The sequence below is a fragment of the Pelophylax lessonae genome, assembly GCF_965119305.1.
Source record: "Pelophylax lessonae genome assembly, chromosome: 2".
Taxonomy (NCBI): Eukaryota; Metazoa; Chordata; class Amphibia; order Anura; family Ranidae; genus Pelophylax; species Pelophylax lessonae.
Window position 1 is genome coordinate 682,950,125 of NC_138769.1, and position 17,172 is coordinate 682,967,296.

Consider the following 17,172-nt stretch of genomic DNA (forward strand, 5'->3'; position numbering starts at 1 on the left):
GGACACACACACACACACACACACACACACTTTATCATATGGACTAGGCTTATACATTTCAGGGAAAAAAACAAACAGGGTTGTCAAAACTTAACCACACAGTGTAATGTGATTGGTGGGTGGATCAGCCTGCTAACGCCCTAATGATGTCCTTCGAGGCTCTGGTCTGCTTGTTCTTGGTCAATGGCTCACATCTAATCACTAAAAAAAGTGACAAGATTGGACCTACAAAAACCAAGACCACTAAATTCTATGCTGGCAGATCTCATTTTCAGCACTTTCCCACTGCACAAATCAAACGCCACTGGCTTCAACAAGCAAAAAAACACGCCTTTATCTCATGGCATTACCAGTTCACTAGATACAGTTCTGATATGTATAGGCGTTTTCTTCTGAGAGGGTAGTTTGCTGATGAGCAAAGACCTAGATCTGTGCTGTCTATTAAAGGCCCAGGTAGAAAGCATCAAGAGCAAAACTCCCAACATCCCCAATGTCACCAACGCAATGTTTATCTGATCCTGCGGCAGGGACAGTCTTTTGACACCATAGACTTCTAAAGAGAGAAAAAAAAAAAACACAAAGTTAGTTAAGTTAAACAACCTGACTGGTCATTTCTGGTCTTCATCATTTATGGTTTATTGAAGTGGACTGGAAAAAAAAAAAAAATAAAAAAAAAAAAATAAAGAAGTTACAGCACCAGGGACATAACATGCCTCTAATGTTGCTGCATTAGCTTAAAAGCATAAACTGGAGTTGGCTTTTTAAAAGTCTATTTAAAAAAAACTAAGAGTGACCATGTTACAATCAATTCCGAATTTACATAACATGAGGATTTAGTCTATCCAATCAGACAGGCCCTTGCACTGCATAGTTGCTGGTAGATATAAAGGGGATTGTGAAATCAGACTGTAGACTTGAATGAGCTGCCTGTATGCTGCAACTGGCTGCTCAAACTGCTTCCCATAGTCTCACATGGAGTCCTATTCAGGGATTACAGGTCTCAGTTCCCATGTGAAGGGGTACACTGTCCTACAGGCAAGGCCGGGACAAGGGGTGGGCGGAAGGGATGGCTGCCCTGGGCACTGTGGTATCCTTTGAGGTGAGAGGGCACCACAAGGAGATGGGGGGGGGGGGGATTTATGTTGGAAGAGTGAATTTTTGGGCAGCAGGCGATAAGTATTATTCTAGGGAGAGGAAATTGGGGGGGGGGGGTTGTGCTAGAAGAAAGGGGGATATTTGTGCTGGGAGGGGGCAATTTGAAGCACAAGATGTGTACCAGGAAGGCAAATTTTAGGGGTGGAGGAGTTGTGCTAGGAGGGGTACATTTCTTTGGGGTGGGGGGGAGGGGGCATTTCAGCAGGGGGGCGGATTTGCACTTGAGGAGGGTTAATTATGCAAAGGGGGTAATCATGCAGATTCGTGCTCAGTGTTTTTGTGGGGGGATTTTTGCTGACACAATGCTCCTACATCTTGGGGGCGGGGGAGCAGTTTGGCATGTTTGCCCTGGGCTCTAGAGAACCTTGTCCCGGCACTGCCTAAAGGTGACAATGCCAATTAGATTTAATACATTTTTGAATAGTGTTGTCATCCCGTGGCATACAATTGAATCTTTGGGTAGAAGATCCAATAAAACAAAGTTACAGGTAGGATGCCAAACCAAGTACATCTGTGTTAATTTAGCAACAGACATCATATATGATTTTTTATTTTGCACATCCAGTGCTGTTCAAAAGTTTTAGGCAGGTGTGAAAAAATGCTTTGATATAGAAATGTTAGTTTATTTTTATCAATTACCAAAATGGGGAACAGAAGAGAAATCCAAATCAAAAATCAGTGTTTGGTATGACCACCCCTTGCCTTGAAAACAGCAACAATTCTTTTAGGTACACTTACACACAGTTTTTGAATGAACTCGGCGGGTAGGTTGTAGGCTGCCTTGAGTCCTTTTGTCTTTTCATATAATCCCAGACAGACTCAACAATGGGATCAGGGCTTTGTGGGAGCCAAGCCATCACTGGATAAGTAGCTGCCTGTATTTCTCAGCATTGACATCACCATTGATTGTTACCCATTCTCCAACTCCATTTGCAGAAGTGCAGCCCCAAACTTACAAAAAACGAACCTCAATCATGCTTCAGCCCTTCGAGAACAAATTGCCTCCGACTTCAGCCAAATATTGCAAAATTTGACTCATCAGTACAGAGCACCTGCTGCCATACCAACGGGGAGGCATGTAAATAGCCCCAAAATGTATTCTGTAGCAGGACAACCAACCCAAACATGCAGTCAATGTCATTAAGAACTCTTCAGTATAAGGAAGAACAAAGAGTTCTGGAAGTAAAGGTTTGGTCCCCACAGAGTTCTGATCAACATCAAGTGTCTGGGATTACATGGAGACAAAGATTTGAGGCAGCCTAAATCCACATAAGATCTGTGGTTAGTTCTCTAAAATGTTTGGAACAACCTACCTGCACAGTTTTTGAAGGAACTCAGCAAGTGAACCTGGGGGAATGGATGCTGTTCTGAAACCAAAGGGTGGTCACACCAAATATTGAATTAGATTGCTCTTCTGTTAATTTAACTTTCCATCTTGTTCACTGATAACTAACACTCTATTTCTGAAAACATTTTAACACACCTGCCTAAAAATCTTTTGCACAGTGCTGTAGGTAAGATAAAGGGTTTTGCAGTTTGGGACAACTGTGCTGCCACGCAGCTTTAACTGTCTAGCAGTTGTTATTACATGTTATGTTATGCTATGTTATTGGTATCTTCCTTGCACCCCTGCTGTTTCTGGCTAGATGGTTTCTCCCATCCTCCATTTTCCTGCTGTAACTGCCATTTTGTTTAGTTGTTATGAGGAGACTGCAGAGTGTGGAAGCTGTGTAACTTCATTGTAAATTTACCTATGGAAAAGCCTCTATGTTTATGTCTTTGCTAACTTGAAGCATAAAGAAGCATTGGAGAACACCTCTGGAGTCTTTATTCATTGAGTAAACTATCTGTTAAAGCCATCATTCAACCTGCTGCACACATTTACAGACTGGAGGTCTACAAGAGGGTCACAGGTACAATCGATGCTGAGACAGAACAGTAAATTTACAGGAGTACACAGCTTCAAAAAGTAAATTTACAGGAGTACACAGCTTCAAAAAGTAAATTTACAGGAGTACACAGCTTCAAAAAGTAAATTTCCAGGAATACACAGCTTCAGAGAGTACAGTTCCAAAAAGTACTTGAAGTAAATGTCCATGGTAATATACAGCTTCAGAACTGTAAGTACCAAACTTGTCTGTGAGTCACCAGAAGCATTACTCTGCATATGAAACCAGCCACCTATTACTGCTTCATTACTGTTACAGCCTTCTGAGGTGATCCAGTTTGAACTAGTTCCAGCACTAGCCACTATTGTAACAAAAAATACCTCAGCCAGCCTGCTTAATAACAGAAGTCACTACTTACAGAGCTGAGCTCTGGCAGATTTCTAACAAGACACCAGAAATACAGTACTTATTATGTCTGACAGAGATCTCACAGAGTTACCTGCATTTAGTCAAGATAAAGCAGACTCCTTACTTCATTCTGCTCGTCCTGTCAGAGCCCCTCACCCATCCTTGAAGGCAAGGGAGGTTTATGAAGCAAGTAAGGAAGAAACCTCTAGTAACCTGACTGCATTATGGGAAAAGACTTTAAGTTGTATAACAGCCACTAATGTAACTAGCAACAACTCTGAGCAATTGAACACTGCTCTCTCAAGGGTTATGAAGGCATTTGAGAATTATAAAAGACTTTCTGAGAAGTACTATTCCCTATTGTCACATTCCAACATAGAGGAAGCTGCATTGGAATTAAAGGACTTTACTTCTAATGACCAGCAGAGGCATAGCACATATCTTGAAGCAAAGGCACAGATAGAAGGGAGATTGGCACAGCTATATGAGACTATATCCTGTAACTCTGCTTCTTCAAGACACTCAGGAAAATCTTCTAGGTCTGCCCGCTCATATCATAAATCTTCTAAGTCATTGCGGTCCTGCTCTATAAGGTCAATACTGAGCGACCAAATACTCAAAGCTCGCCAAAAGGTTGCAGTAGCCCAGGTTCAAGCCGCCTGCTCTGAAAAAGAAGCAGCCATCAAGGCAGAAGCTAAATACAAGGAAGAAGAAGCTAAATGCAAGGAAGCAGAAGCTAAATGCAAGGAAGCAGAAGCTAAACGCATTCAAGCAAGAATACAAGCAGAAACAGAGGCTCAGCTAGAAATTCTTCAGAAGAATAGAGAAAAGGAAGTAGCTTTAGCAGAGTTATCTGTCTTGGAACAAGCCCTATTGGAAGAAGAAGGAGCAGCTTGTACCAGCTTGGCTGCTTTTCAAGACCCTGTTGAAAGGACCCTACAGTTTGTCTTAACTCAGAACCACGACAATACAGTCCCACCTACAGTTGGAGATTCTTCTCATAATCATCCAGCAAGTGGATCAGAAGGCAATGTGTCGCCAAAGCAAGCTGGTCAACTAGACACACCTACTAACAGAGACCCTCCACAACTACCGCACGTCACAAAATCAAGTGAATCAACCTACGCAGCTCATGTGCCACCACAACCCTATGTGCATAGAGATTACAAGGGCACAGCAGAAGACTACAGAATGAACTCTATACCCCCTTTGATACAGCTCTCTTTAACTTCAAATGCTCAGAGACCTTCAGATGACAGACCCTTACCTAGATTAAACCCGTATGCAACACCTTTCTCTCTACCTACCAGCCAACATCATATACCAACCATGGTCCAAGACGGCGCACCATCAGTAGACCCTGTGGCTATAAAAACTGAAAGCACTGACATTGCAGAGTTCAGCAAGTATATGATTCGACGAGAGTTGATTACAACTGGACTGTCTAGATTTGATGACCGCCCAGAGAACTACAGGAGTTGGAGATCTACATTTAAGGCGGTAACCAAGAACTTGGACATTGAACCTCAAGCAGAACTTGACTTACTAATAAAGTGGTTGGGGCGTCAATCTTCAGAACAAGTAAAGAGACTTAAATCTGTCAACATTTATAACTTTAAAGCAGGCCTTGATGCTGCCTGGGAACGTCTAGAACAAGACTATGGGAGCCCCGAAGTCATTGAATCTGCCTTATTCCAGAGACTAAACAACTTTCCTAAAATCTCTGTTAAGGACAATCATAAGCTTAGAGAGTTAGGTGACCTCCTTCAAGAACTTGAAATTGCTAAGTTAGATCCTAGTTTACCAGGTCTTAGCTATTTAGACACTGCTCAGGGCGTAAATCCTATTGTAGCAAAGTTGCCTAGTTATCTTCAGGGAAAGTGGACTAGTGTAGGATCAAAGTATAAGTATGAGCATCGTGTTTCCTTCCCTCCCTTTTCTTATTTTTCAGAGTTCGTGCGGAAGGTTGCAAGATCCAAGAATGACCCAAGCTTCTTCTATCCAGATACAACCACCATTCCTTTAAGTACTTCAAGGGGTATTGCCACCAACGGTAAATTCAAGGATTTAAGGCATCCTATTGCAGTGGGGAAGACCGCGATAGCATCCAACGTCTTAGCTACAGACATCAAAGCTAGCAATCTTAATCAACAGTGTCCTATTCATAATGCGCCACACTCTCTCTCCAAATGTCATGCATTTAAGGACAAGCATATTGAAGAACGCAAGTCATTTCTCAAAGAGCATAATATCTGTTTTAAGTGTTGTGCATCCTCCGATCATTTAGCTAGAGACTGTAAGATCGCCATCAGATGTTCTCTCTGCAACAGTGCCAAACATGTGGACGCTCTTCATTCAGACCTGTTCAAAAGGAAACCTTCACCCGGCAGCAACCCCAAGACTACATCAGATGATGGCGGGGAGAGAACTGAGCAATATGCCGACCCCGTAACCACAAGATGTACAGAGGTATGTGGAGAAGGGCTTCATAGCAAGTCTTGTAGCAAGATATGTCTTGTAAGAGTTTTTCCTGAAGGATGTCCACAAAAATCCATAAAAATGTACGCCATACTCGATGATCAGAGCAATCGCTCATTGGCCAGTACAGAATTCTTTGACCTATTCAACATTCAAGGAGAGGCCTGGTCCTATACCTTGCAGACATGTGCAGGAAAGGTCAATACTTCTGGAAGAAGAGCCCATGGCTTCATAGTCGCATCAGAATATGAGGACACAGAGTTTTCTCTTCCAACTCTAATCGAATGTGATCAGCTACCAAACAACAGAGAAGAAATCCCCACACCAGAGGTTGCACGTCATCACCCTCATTTGAGCCACATTTCTAACTACATTCCACCACTTAACAAGGATGTTAAGATTTTGATTCTACTAGGGAGAGACATTCCTAGAGTTCATAAAATAAGAGAGTTATGTAACGGTCCAGATGATGCTCCTCAGGCCCAGAAACTCGATCTTGGATGGGTGATAATAGGAGAAGTCTGCTTAGACCAATCTCACAAGCTCTTGGACGTAGCTTCCTACAAAACGAATGTTACCTGTCAATTGATGAAATGTCCATCGCACTATTATGTGAAGGAAAGACTTGATTTTAAAAACGAAGTTCCATATCAAGCACTCCAAAGCATTAACTGCAAGCTCACTTCTCAAAAGGACTTTGGTGATTCAGTGTACCAGACTACTTGTGATGACAACAAGATTGCCCCTTCAGTCGAAGACAAGGAGTTCATCAAGGTTTTGGATGAAGAGTTCTTCAAGGACAATTCCAACAGACCCAAGTTTTTATTGGACCAGTCTTCTACAAACTCAGAAGAAGACATCGATTTCCACCTGAAGGATCCAGATACTGATCCGGAAATCCGGCCTGAAGTTGTAGCATTGAGTTCCAACATCTGCTCAAGAAGTAATTTGGAGGATGAAGATGACTCCACAGATATGGGGGATGGAGCTGATAAATGGATGCAGGCCAAGACTCTGGTTAAGCCTCCGAACCAGCTGGAACTCAGCGAGGCTGAACTTAAGGAGGAATTCACTCGTATCCTGACTGCAAACAACCCTCATGCCCCCCAGAACATTGTGAGGTACAGTTTTAAGGAACTGGCCTACAAACCCATTAGCATCGTGGACCAGCTGGCCGTACACTTCTCCCTGGATGGAAACATGTTACACGAAGACTCTGATAAAGCGCGGCGACAGATAGCGAAGTTGGGAGTCATTGAAGAGACTCAGACCAACGACTCCACAGAGACGGGAGACAAAGTTACAGATGGGAAGTCTGACGCTCAGGCTAGTGAAGAATGGACAGAAGGAGAGGAAATACAATCCAGTAACAAGAAGGAGAGAAAACTGACCAACCAGTTCAATTATAGCGAGAGAGCGTCCCAGAGCATTAACAAATCCCTGCGGGAGCGAGCTTCTCAGACAGAGCCACCTCCAAGGGCCACCTTCTCCACCACTGCAATCCAGTGGAAATTCAACCAACCACACGCTTCACACATGGGCGGAGCATGGGAACGTATGATTGGGATGGCAAGGCGCATACTGGATTCTATGTTGCTTGATGTGAGTTCTTCACGTCTTACCCATGAAGTACTTACTATATTCCTTGCTGAGGTCGCAGCAATAATCAACTCAAGACCGCTGACAGCTGTATCCACAGACCCAGAACGTCCAACTGTTTTAACTCCAGCTGCATTATTGAACCGGAAAATTGGACAGATCCCAGCGCCAAAGAGCATTTTTGATGAAAAGGACACATATAAACGTCAATGGAGATATGCTCAATACCTTGCAGATTGTTTCTGGGACAGATGGAGGAGGGAATACCTCACACTTCTTCAAGGACGTAAAAAGTGGCAAACCCAGAAGCCTAACTTAAAGGAAGGGGACCTGGTTCTTCTAAAAGAAAAGCAAACCAATCGGATCCAGTGGCCAGTTGGAGTTATTTCAAAGGCCATTGCTAGTGATGATGGAAAGGTCCGAAGTGTGGAAGTCAGGATTGTAAAGGACGGGAGCCCAAAAACCTTCCTGAGACCAGTCATTGAGACAGTCCTAATTATGCCTGCTTCCAAAAATTCTGATTCAGTGTTATGTGTAGGAGTCACTTAGACCTCTAGCATAGTTAGCTTAGAGGAGAGGGCTGCATAGCATTCTACTGTATGCAATGTTAATTGTATGTTTATGGAAAATATTTGTGTAGTGGTATCTCACGATACCAGGCGGGGAGTGTGCTGCCACGCAGCTTTAACTGTCTAGCAGTTGTTATTACATGTTATGTTATGCTATGTTATTGGTATCTTCCTTGCACCCCTGCTGTTTCTGGCTAGATGGTTTCTCCCATCCTCCATTTTCCTGCTGTAACTGCCATTTTGTTTAGTTGTTATGAGGAGACTGCAGAGTGTGGAAGCTGTGTAACTTCATTGTAAATTTACCTATGGAAAAGCCTCTATGTTTATGTCTTTGCTAACTTGAAGCATAAAGAAGCATTGGAGAACACCTCTGGAGTCTTTATTCATTGAGTAAACTATCTGTTAAAGCCATCATTCAACCTGCTGCACACATTTACAGACTGGAGGTCTACAAGAGGGTCACAGGTACAATCGATGCTGAGACAGAACAACAACCATACCCAGTCACTACACACAATGTAAAAACCTTTACAGTCAGTCACTTACTTGGGACTTTTTGCATATTTTGCAGCAAGACCTCAAAGTGAACAGGGATATTCGAGGAGACCAGAGCAGTTTTACTATTATCTATAAGGACGCTTGACCTTTTCCCTGTAGAAAGAAAAAAAGTAATACATTAAAAAGGGTGGGGGGGGGGGGGATTAGAACAAATGCCACACTAAACTAACAGCTATAAAAGAAATACATGCATATGCTAAATGTCTGGCTGTTGTGCTGTCTGTTAAGCCTAGTACACAGGCAATATCAACTGGTTAAAAAAAAAAAAAAAGGCAAACATTTGGCCCGTGCATACAGCAGCTGGTCCAACAGAAGCCGGTCGTTTGGCCAGTTTCTGTCGAAGGCGCATAACTGAAAAAGGTCTACCGAATGGCTCCCTATCAGTGCTCTCAGTCAATGGCTGAGAGCGCTGACTGGGGTGTTCTGGCGGGTGGGCCATCCACCTTTCAGAACAATAGCTTAGCAGGGGAGATCGTTGTACTAACAGCAGATTGTTCGTACAGTGGCTCCAACTGAGTGGTCTGTGTGTATAAAGGTTTTAGACCCTTTCCTAGTTAGCAGGATAGATGGCAACTTGCATTTGCAGGAGGGTGTATCAATATTTGCTCAAAACCTGTTTTTCCAAGCCAATTTTTTTTAAAATTTTTATTATGTTTATCCATTTTTCACATTACAAAACCAAACATATAATATTCAACATCTTACAATTTTACATAAAAAGGTACCCCTTTATCCCCTCTCCAATACTCCTGTTCCTTGATCAGTCTCTAGATTCCCCTCAGCTCCAGTCTTTTTATAGGCATTCCACAATATTTCCCCTCTAAACTTTTTTGCTACATCGCAGTTGTTTTCTATATTGTATCTAATTTCCACTTTTCTCACCCAGTCTGCCAGTGTGGGGCATTCTGTTTTTGCCAGAATTGTGGAATTAAACTTTTTGCTGCATTCATCAAGAGGAATTCTGGGAGTTCCTATACTCTGTAATTGGCTTATTTGTACAATGGAATAACAGGTCCATCGGTCTTCCAGAATAACAGGTCCATCCGTCTTCCGGTATTTCTAGGTTACATAGTCAGGTTGAAAAAAAAAAAAAAAAAAAAAAAAAAAAAAAAAAAACAGTGCATCTGGCTCAACCAATAAAGAAGCAAGAACCAGTAAAGAAAAACACAACCATACAATCCCATATACACAATCCTATACTCGCAATTGATCAAAAGGAAGGTGGAAAACCGCAAAAAAGCATGATTCAATTTGCTACAGCAGGGAAAAAAAAAAAAAAAAGCCCCCCCCCCCCCCCCCCCGAGAGGCAATCTGATATTCCCTGGGTCAACTTTACCTATAAAAATTAGTACCCACTTCTATTATTTACACCTAGGAAAGAATCCAGGCTTTTTTTTTTTAAAAGCAATCTAGCGAGATGGCCATAACCACCTCTGGAGGGAATCGATTCCACATTTTCACAGCCCTTTCTGAAGAAACCTTTGTTTTTAGAGACTAAATCTCTTTTCCTCTAGACGTAAAGAGTGCCCCTTTGCCCTCTGATGACCTACAATTGACTAACTCAACACCAAGTTCACTATATGGACTGTAATCTGTATTTAAGACAAAGCGCATGCGCGCGAAACAGGTCATGGAAACGTCCTCTTCATGCATTCCAGGCTGGTTATAGTTCCGGGTTTGAGACTTCCGCCCTGCTTTTTTGTTGCGGATACGTCACTTGGTGAACACTGGCTGGTCCGGCTTGGCTCCCGTCTACCACGGCTTTCACACAGCTTTCCCATAACCTTTGGATTGCCTCCCACCTTTAGTCCACCCCAGGGGGATTCAGATCCGCTCACCCAGTGGCCCTGCAGTCATTTGCCCATCACCACCTGGATTATCGGATTGGTACAGAATTGGGTTTTGATTTACTTCATTGTAGCTTTTAAAACTTTGATTTTCCCAAACAAATGTTTTCTACATCCATAGTTTTTTTTTTTTTTTTTACACAGTACTTTTATAAACACCAACATCTGGATAGTGCTGCCTTCCTTTTCTCTCTGCAACTGGTTTACAGCAATTTATTAGCAGCAGCACTGGTTTTGGTCTGGGATTTCCTGCAGTGTTTGCGCTGGAACTTTTGTTGCAATTTGTGTATTTATACATGTTGATCATATCCCCCCCTTAAACTCCTCTTCTTAAGAGAATCAATTCAGTTCCTCCAATCTTTCCTCATAGCTGAGCTCCTCCATGCCTCTTATCAGCAGAGATGTATAGTAACTAAGTAGAACTACTTAAGTACTGTACTTAAGTACCGAAATGCGGTATCTGTACTTTCCTAGAGTAGAATTTTTTTCTCCTACTTCTACTTTTACTTCACTACATTTTTTCGATGATTTTGATACTTCTACTCAAGTATTTTTTTTTTTGTGCTGCATAGTTACTTGTTACTTTAAAAAAAATTACCACTGCCAGAACAGTAGATGGCAGGTTGCATAAAGCTCAAAAAAATGTGTATAATGTCATTTGTAAATCAGCGCATACGAAAATAAAGGCTGTGTATAATAAAAGCTGCTATACCAAATCTTTCCAATAAAAAGAAAATATGAAACAAACAAATAAATGGTGCTACAGCGCTTAAAGTGCATCAAGAAAATACTAACAAACACAGGTTAATCATTTGAATAAATCATTTGAAATAATAAAAAACAATATGATGTTCAAACTTTTGACTTCTTTCTTTAATAACTACATAACACAGTACTTGTACTTCTACTTTCAGTACTTGAGTAGAATTTTTTTTTCAAAACTACTGGTACTTTTTACTTTTAGTACTTAAGTAGCAAATTTTTTGAAAAAACTACTTGCAATACTTAAGTAAAAAAAATGTTGAATACTTTAGTACTTCTACTTAAGTAACTTTTTCTGCGAGCACTTCCACTTCTACTCAAGTAATTTTTTGATCGAGCACTTGTACTTTTACTCAAGTAGAAATTTCGAGTACTTTATACAAGTCTGCTTATCAGTTTGGTTGCCCTTCTCTGCACTTTCTCCAGTTCCCAGATATCTGGAAAATGCAGTTCAGTTTTGGGCACCAGTTCTCAAAAAGGATGAGGTTTTACTAATGATTTGTACAGGGGCAAAATAATCTCTCTGGAGTCCATGTCTCTGTTAATACAAGAAAGGACTTTGCTTTGGAAACCAGAAGCTTAATAGCATGCAATGCCAAGCTGCAATCTACCAGAACACCCAGATCTTCTCCACTATGGATTTCCCCCAGTTCTACTCTCCCTAGTATGTATAATGCATGCATATTCTTAGCCCCCAAGAGGATAACCTTTACATTTATCAACATTAAACCTCTCTTGCCACATAGTTGCCCATTGAAACAGTGCATTGAGGTCGGCTTGTAAGTTGGGAGACATCCTATAAGGAAGTTATTCCACTGCAAAACCTGGGGTCATCTGCAAAGACTGAAATGGTACTTTTAATCCCAGACCCTAAATCATTTACAAAAGATTAAAAAGTTAGGGTCCCAACACTTAACCTTGGGGTACACCACTGAGAACCTTAGACCATTCAGAGCAAGCATCATTACCATTCAGATTAAGCATGGTTAGGGATCGCTTTTAGCTTATTCCATATATCTCTCCAATATTTCCTTATTTTGGGCCATTTCTACCATATGTGGGACATATTGCCTGTTATTTCACAGCCTCTCCAACAATTTTTAGATTTACGTATATGATAATTATGTACTATACATCAGGTGTGATGTACCATCTAACTTTGCATTTATAGTTCATGCCTATGGTGTTTATCTCAACCAATGAGCTTTGTACCATTTTTAATAGATTGTTCCCAAGTCATCCTCCAGGATGGTCACATGAGAGAGATGGCTCCTCCTCCTACAGAAAACACAAGCACAGTTAAGTTTAAAAGGCCGCCCCCACAGGCTGCCCCACAGTTCTTGTGTTTCCTGTCCTGCTTACACAAGCATGGTCCTGAACATCCCCTGTTTGTTTTTTTATTATTCCCTATCCTGGGCAGGCGTCCTGGGATACCTCTTCCCTTCACCGGCCTGAGCTGTAAGGGTATCTGGCGGGCCGGTGCCAGCAATGGGGGCAAGGGAGGACGACGTCCACAGGAGAGGAGGGGGTCGGGAGGCTTCAGGAAGATACCCCCTCTCTTTTTTATGGGGCAGAAGCGAGGCTGGAGACCTAAGCAGGTAAAACCCAGTATCCTGCCCAAACGCTTACCTTGCTCCAGTGGGACCGAGGAATAGCTGACCAAGATGGGACCACGGCGGCCAGCCGGAGGCCGTGCTGAGCCGCTCGCCATCTCCCCTCGGAAGAGTCATCTCCACGCTGGGCTTCCAGTGGAGTCTCCAGCGTGTGCTGTGACAGCCAGCGTCGCCGCTGGCGCGGCGGAAGTGACGTAGCCAATATGGCGCCCCCACCGGAAGTGGGCGGCGGCCATATTGGATGTGGGCAAAGAGCGCCGGAATAACGTCAGAAGCTCTGGCGGGAAATTTAAACATAAATGGCGCCAGTTCACAGGAAGATCGGCTTGGCTACGCTCACCTGCTGCAAGACTCCTTCCCTCCAGGCGGTCCTAATGGCGGAGGACCAGTCCCTGTTACCAGAGGCTGTGGTGTGTGGCCCCAGCTCGAGTATGGTTAAGTGGAGGGAAGAAGAGGGGAAGGGTGCTCCCCTTTACCTACCCCCCCCCCCCCCCAAAAAAAAAAAAAAAAAAAAATTATGTTCTTTTCCTTTGGCTTTTCAAAAAAGGGGGGTCAGGGGGGAAAAAAAGGGGGTTAATCTGAAGGACCTTTTTGGGGGTCAGGGGAATTAGGGGGGGTAATAGGGGGAGGGTATACGCATACCCCTGAGACGGGAGATAACTAGATATGTGTCTGTTTCTCTCTCTCTGTCTACAGCCCAAACCCGCAGAAACTACAGACACTTCGGTTAAACCAAAGGAAAAGCACTGCCGCACCTGCGGGACAAAAATGCCAACGGATTCAGACAAGCTATTGTGCCAAAGATGCATTAAGAAAGTAATCAATGAAGAGTCCAAGCCACTAGGGAAGGATTTCCTTGATTTCAAAAAAGAAGTCACGTCCACTCTGAAATTGCTACAGTCGTTCATAGAAGGGATGAAAAGAGCAGACCAACCCTCCACGTCAGGATACCGCACAAAAACGGCAAGGATCCAAACGGTCACCAGGCTAATGGAAGAATCCTCGGAATCAGACTCCCAGGATGAGGAAGGGGAACTCCTGGGAGGAGACAGCTCAGACTCAGAAGAGCATGACAGTGAGGTACAGGAAAAGGTGACCAGACACCTCTTTCCAACAGAAGAGACGGAAGAACTACTGAAAGCAATATATGTAACAGAAGACATACAAGAAGAGGAAGAACCAAGATCGGTGAGAGACCGACTATATAGAGGCCTACAGGTTCCGAAGACACGTACCTTTCTGGTCCACCAATCCCTGAAAGGGATCATCAAGAAGGAGTGGGAATGTCCCGAAAACAAGCTTTTCTTCCCTAAAGCAATGAAAAAGAGATTCCCCCTTTGAGGAATCAGTAGGAGTTTGGTCCAAATGCCCAAAAATTTACGTGCCTCTAGCCAAAGTGTCAAAAAAGTCGGACTTGTCTTTTGAAGACATGGGCCATTTAAAAGATCCAATGGATAAGAAGATCGATGTGACACTTCGGAGGGCTTACGAGGCGGGGGCGGCATCTTTTCAGCCAAATATGGCCAATACCTGTGTGGCTAGGAACGTGTCCTTCTGGCTGGAACAGCTAAGGGGACAGTTAGAAAAGGTCCCAGGCAGTGAAGAGGCACAGGATTCCCTCCTCTTGATAGAGGAAGGGGTGGCCTATATGGCGGATGCAGCGGCGGAAGGTGTACGGATAGCAGCCCGAACCACTGGTCTGGTAAATTCAGCCAGAAGAGCTCTCTGGCTCAAAACATGGGAAGGAGACTACGCATCCAGAAATAAGCTGTGCAGTATCCCTTTTGACGGGAAGCTACTTTTTGGCCAAGAACTGGATAAAGTTCTGGAAAGATCGGCGGACAAGTCAAAAGGATTCCCCTCCAAAAAGAAGGAGAAACAGAAGAGATTTTTTCGCCGGCCGAGAGGCGATACACAATCCAAGGGAGGAAAACCAAATACCCAGAGGAAGTGGGTATACAATAAGAGCAAGGGTAGACCAAACAACCCCTTCCCCAATAATAGCAGCAATGTCAGCAAGCCCCAGTGACGCCAGACGGCCGGTAGGGGGAAAACTGAGATTCTTCTCCCCTCAATGGGAAGAATTCTGTACGAACCGTTTTATAGTACAGATTCTCAAGGAAGGCTACAAGATAGAATTCGTGACAACTCCCCCTCACAAATTTCGGATAACATCTCTACCAAGAACATCACCAGCAAAGGAAGCCTGGGAAGTATCCATCTCAAACCTATTACAAGAGGAGGTAATAAAAGGAAATACCCTTATCACACCAAGGGGAAGGGTTCTTTTCCAGAGTCTTTTTAAGGCTAAAACCATCAGGCAAACACCGCCTAGTCCTAAATCTCAAGGACCTCAAACGAAGAGTAAGGTACAGGAGGTTCAAGATGGAATCCATCTCAGTGAGAACCCTACTTCCCGAAGATGCTTTCTTAGTGACCCTAGATCTCCAAAATGCCTATTTACATGTGCCAATCCACCCAAGGCATCAAAAGTTCCTAAGGTTCGCAACCAGATTGGGGTCACAAATACGCCTATTCCAGTTCCAGGCACTCCCATTCGGAATCTCCTTGGCACCCAGAATCTTTACCAAGATTATGGCGGAGGTAGTCCAGGACCTTCGAGTAAGAGGGGTCCAGATAATTCCCTACCTAGACGACTTCCTGATATACGGCAAATCAGAGTCAGAAGCGTTGGAAAATCTCCGAACAACAGAGGATTTCCTCACATCACTGGGGTGGGTGATCAACGCCCAGAAATCTAACAGAATCCCTTCACAGGAGACAGTGTTCCTGGGTTATCGAATCAACACAGAGACACAAAAAAATCCTATTACCAGAGAACAAGATTGTGAAGCTCAAAGAAGCTACAAGGCGCTTGATAGAGCTACACCGTATATCAAGAAGAGACACCATGGTGGTCCTGGGCCTCATGTCAGCAGCCATCTCAGCAGTACAGTGGGCTCAGCTACACATGAGACCTCTCCAGAGACATCTCCTGAGTCACGGGAATGGGAAGACCTCAGAGCTGGACGGTCTAATATCAATTCCACCAACCGTAAAAAGATCACTAACCTGGTGGCTAAAAGAAGACTCCCTCTCTCAAGGAAGACTCTGGATGCCCACAGTACAGGTCAGGATAACAACAGCTGCAAGCCTTTTCGGCTGGGGAGCCCACATAGGACATCAGGTGAGACAGGGAACCTGGTGACAATCTGGGGAAGAAGTGTCCTCAAATATGAGGGAGCTAGCGGCTGTAAGAGAAGCTCTGGTAGGATTCCAACAAGAAACAAAAGGGAAACATGTCCAAATTCAGTCGGACAATGTCACGACAGTCTATTACATCAACCACCAAGGTGGTACACGCTCAAAGCACCTGATGAGAATAGCGCAAGACATTCTATCAGAGGCGGAAGCAAACCTTTTTTCCCTTTCGGCAGTGCACATAAAGGGATCAACAAATGTGCTGGCAGATCTACTGAGCCGAAAGCACCTGGACCCAGCGGAGTGGGAACTAAATCAACAGATTTTCAACCAGCTGGTACAGAAGTGGGGGACACCGGAGGTGGACCTTTTCGCCACAGAAAGCAACAGAAAAGTGAGAAAGTTCTACTCTTTACATATAGGTGCCCTAGCATTTCCCTGGAGTTTCGGCCTGGCGTATGCGTTTCCCCCGATCCAACTGATTCCAAGAACAATCAGGAAAATCCATCTGGAGGGGACAAGGGTAATCCTAGTGGCACCCTTCTGGCCAAAACGAGCATGGTTTACTCCACTCTGGAAAATGGCAGAGGAAGAACCCTGGATTCTACCAGCTCAGGAAGATCTTCTGGCCCAAAAAGGGAGCACATCACCCTTCCAGCCAGACGCTACAACTAGCAGCATGGATCCTGAACGGAGCATACTATGGAATAAAGGATTATCTACAAGGGTCATGGAAGTACTACTCCAGAGCAGAAAACCAGTGACCAGGAAAATTTACAATAAAATATGGAAGACATACAGATTCAAAATGGAGCCCAGCAACAGGAACCTAAAGGACATTAGCACTGTGCTGGATTTTTTTCTAGACGGGGTAGACAAAGGTCTGGCCGTAAGCACCCTTAAAGTGCAGGCAGCCGCTCTGTCAATCTTTCTGGAAAAACCTATTAGGAGAAGATCCCTTAGTGAATAGGTTTTTTAGATCCATCCAAAGATCCAGGCCTAGCAAAGACCTTAGCTTGGCCCCATGGGATCTAACATTAGTACTACAGGCACCCACCAAAACCCCTTTTGAGCCTTTAGAAGAATGCAATCT

At 43.7% G+C, this 17,172-nt stretch overlaps 1 protein-coding gene across 1 annotated transcript in view; it reads right to left on the reverse strand.

Moving 5' to 3' along the window:
* Nucleotides 1-337: 337 nt before the first annotated feature.
* Nucleotides 338-17,172, reverse strand: part of LOC309548251 (zona pellucida sperm-binding protein 4-like) — a gene marked incomplete at its 5' end in the record, with an annotated part of 86,596 nt that continues 69,761 nt past the window's right edge. Inside the window, 2 exons of the mRNA XM_082248200.1 lie at nt 338-553; nt 8,645-8,749. Of these exons, the coding sequence (XP_082104326.1) occupies nt 339-553; nt 8,645-8,749 (320 nt within the window). The 3' untranslated portion in view covers nt 338. The remainder of the gene's footprint in view (nt 554-8,644; nt 8,750-17,172) is intronic.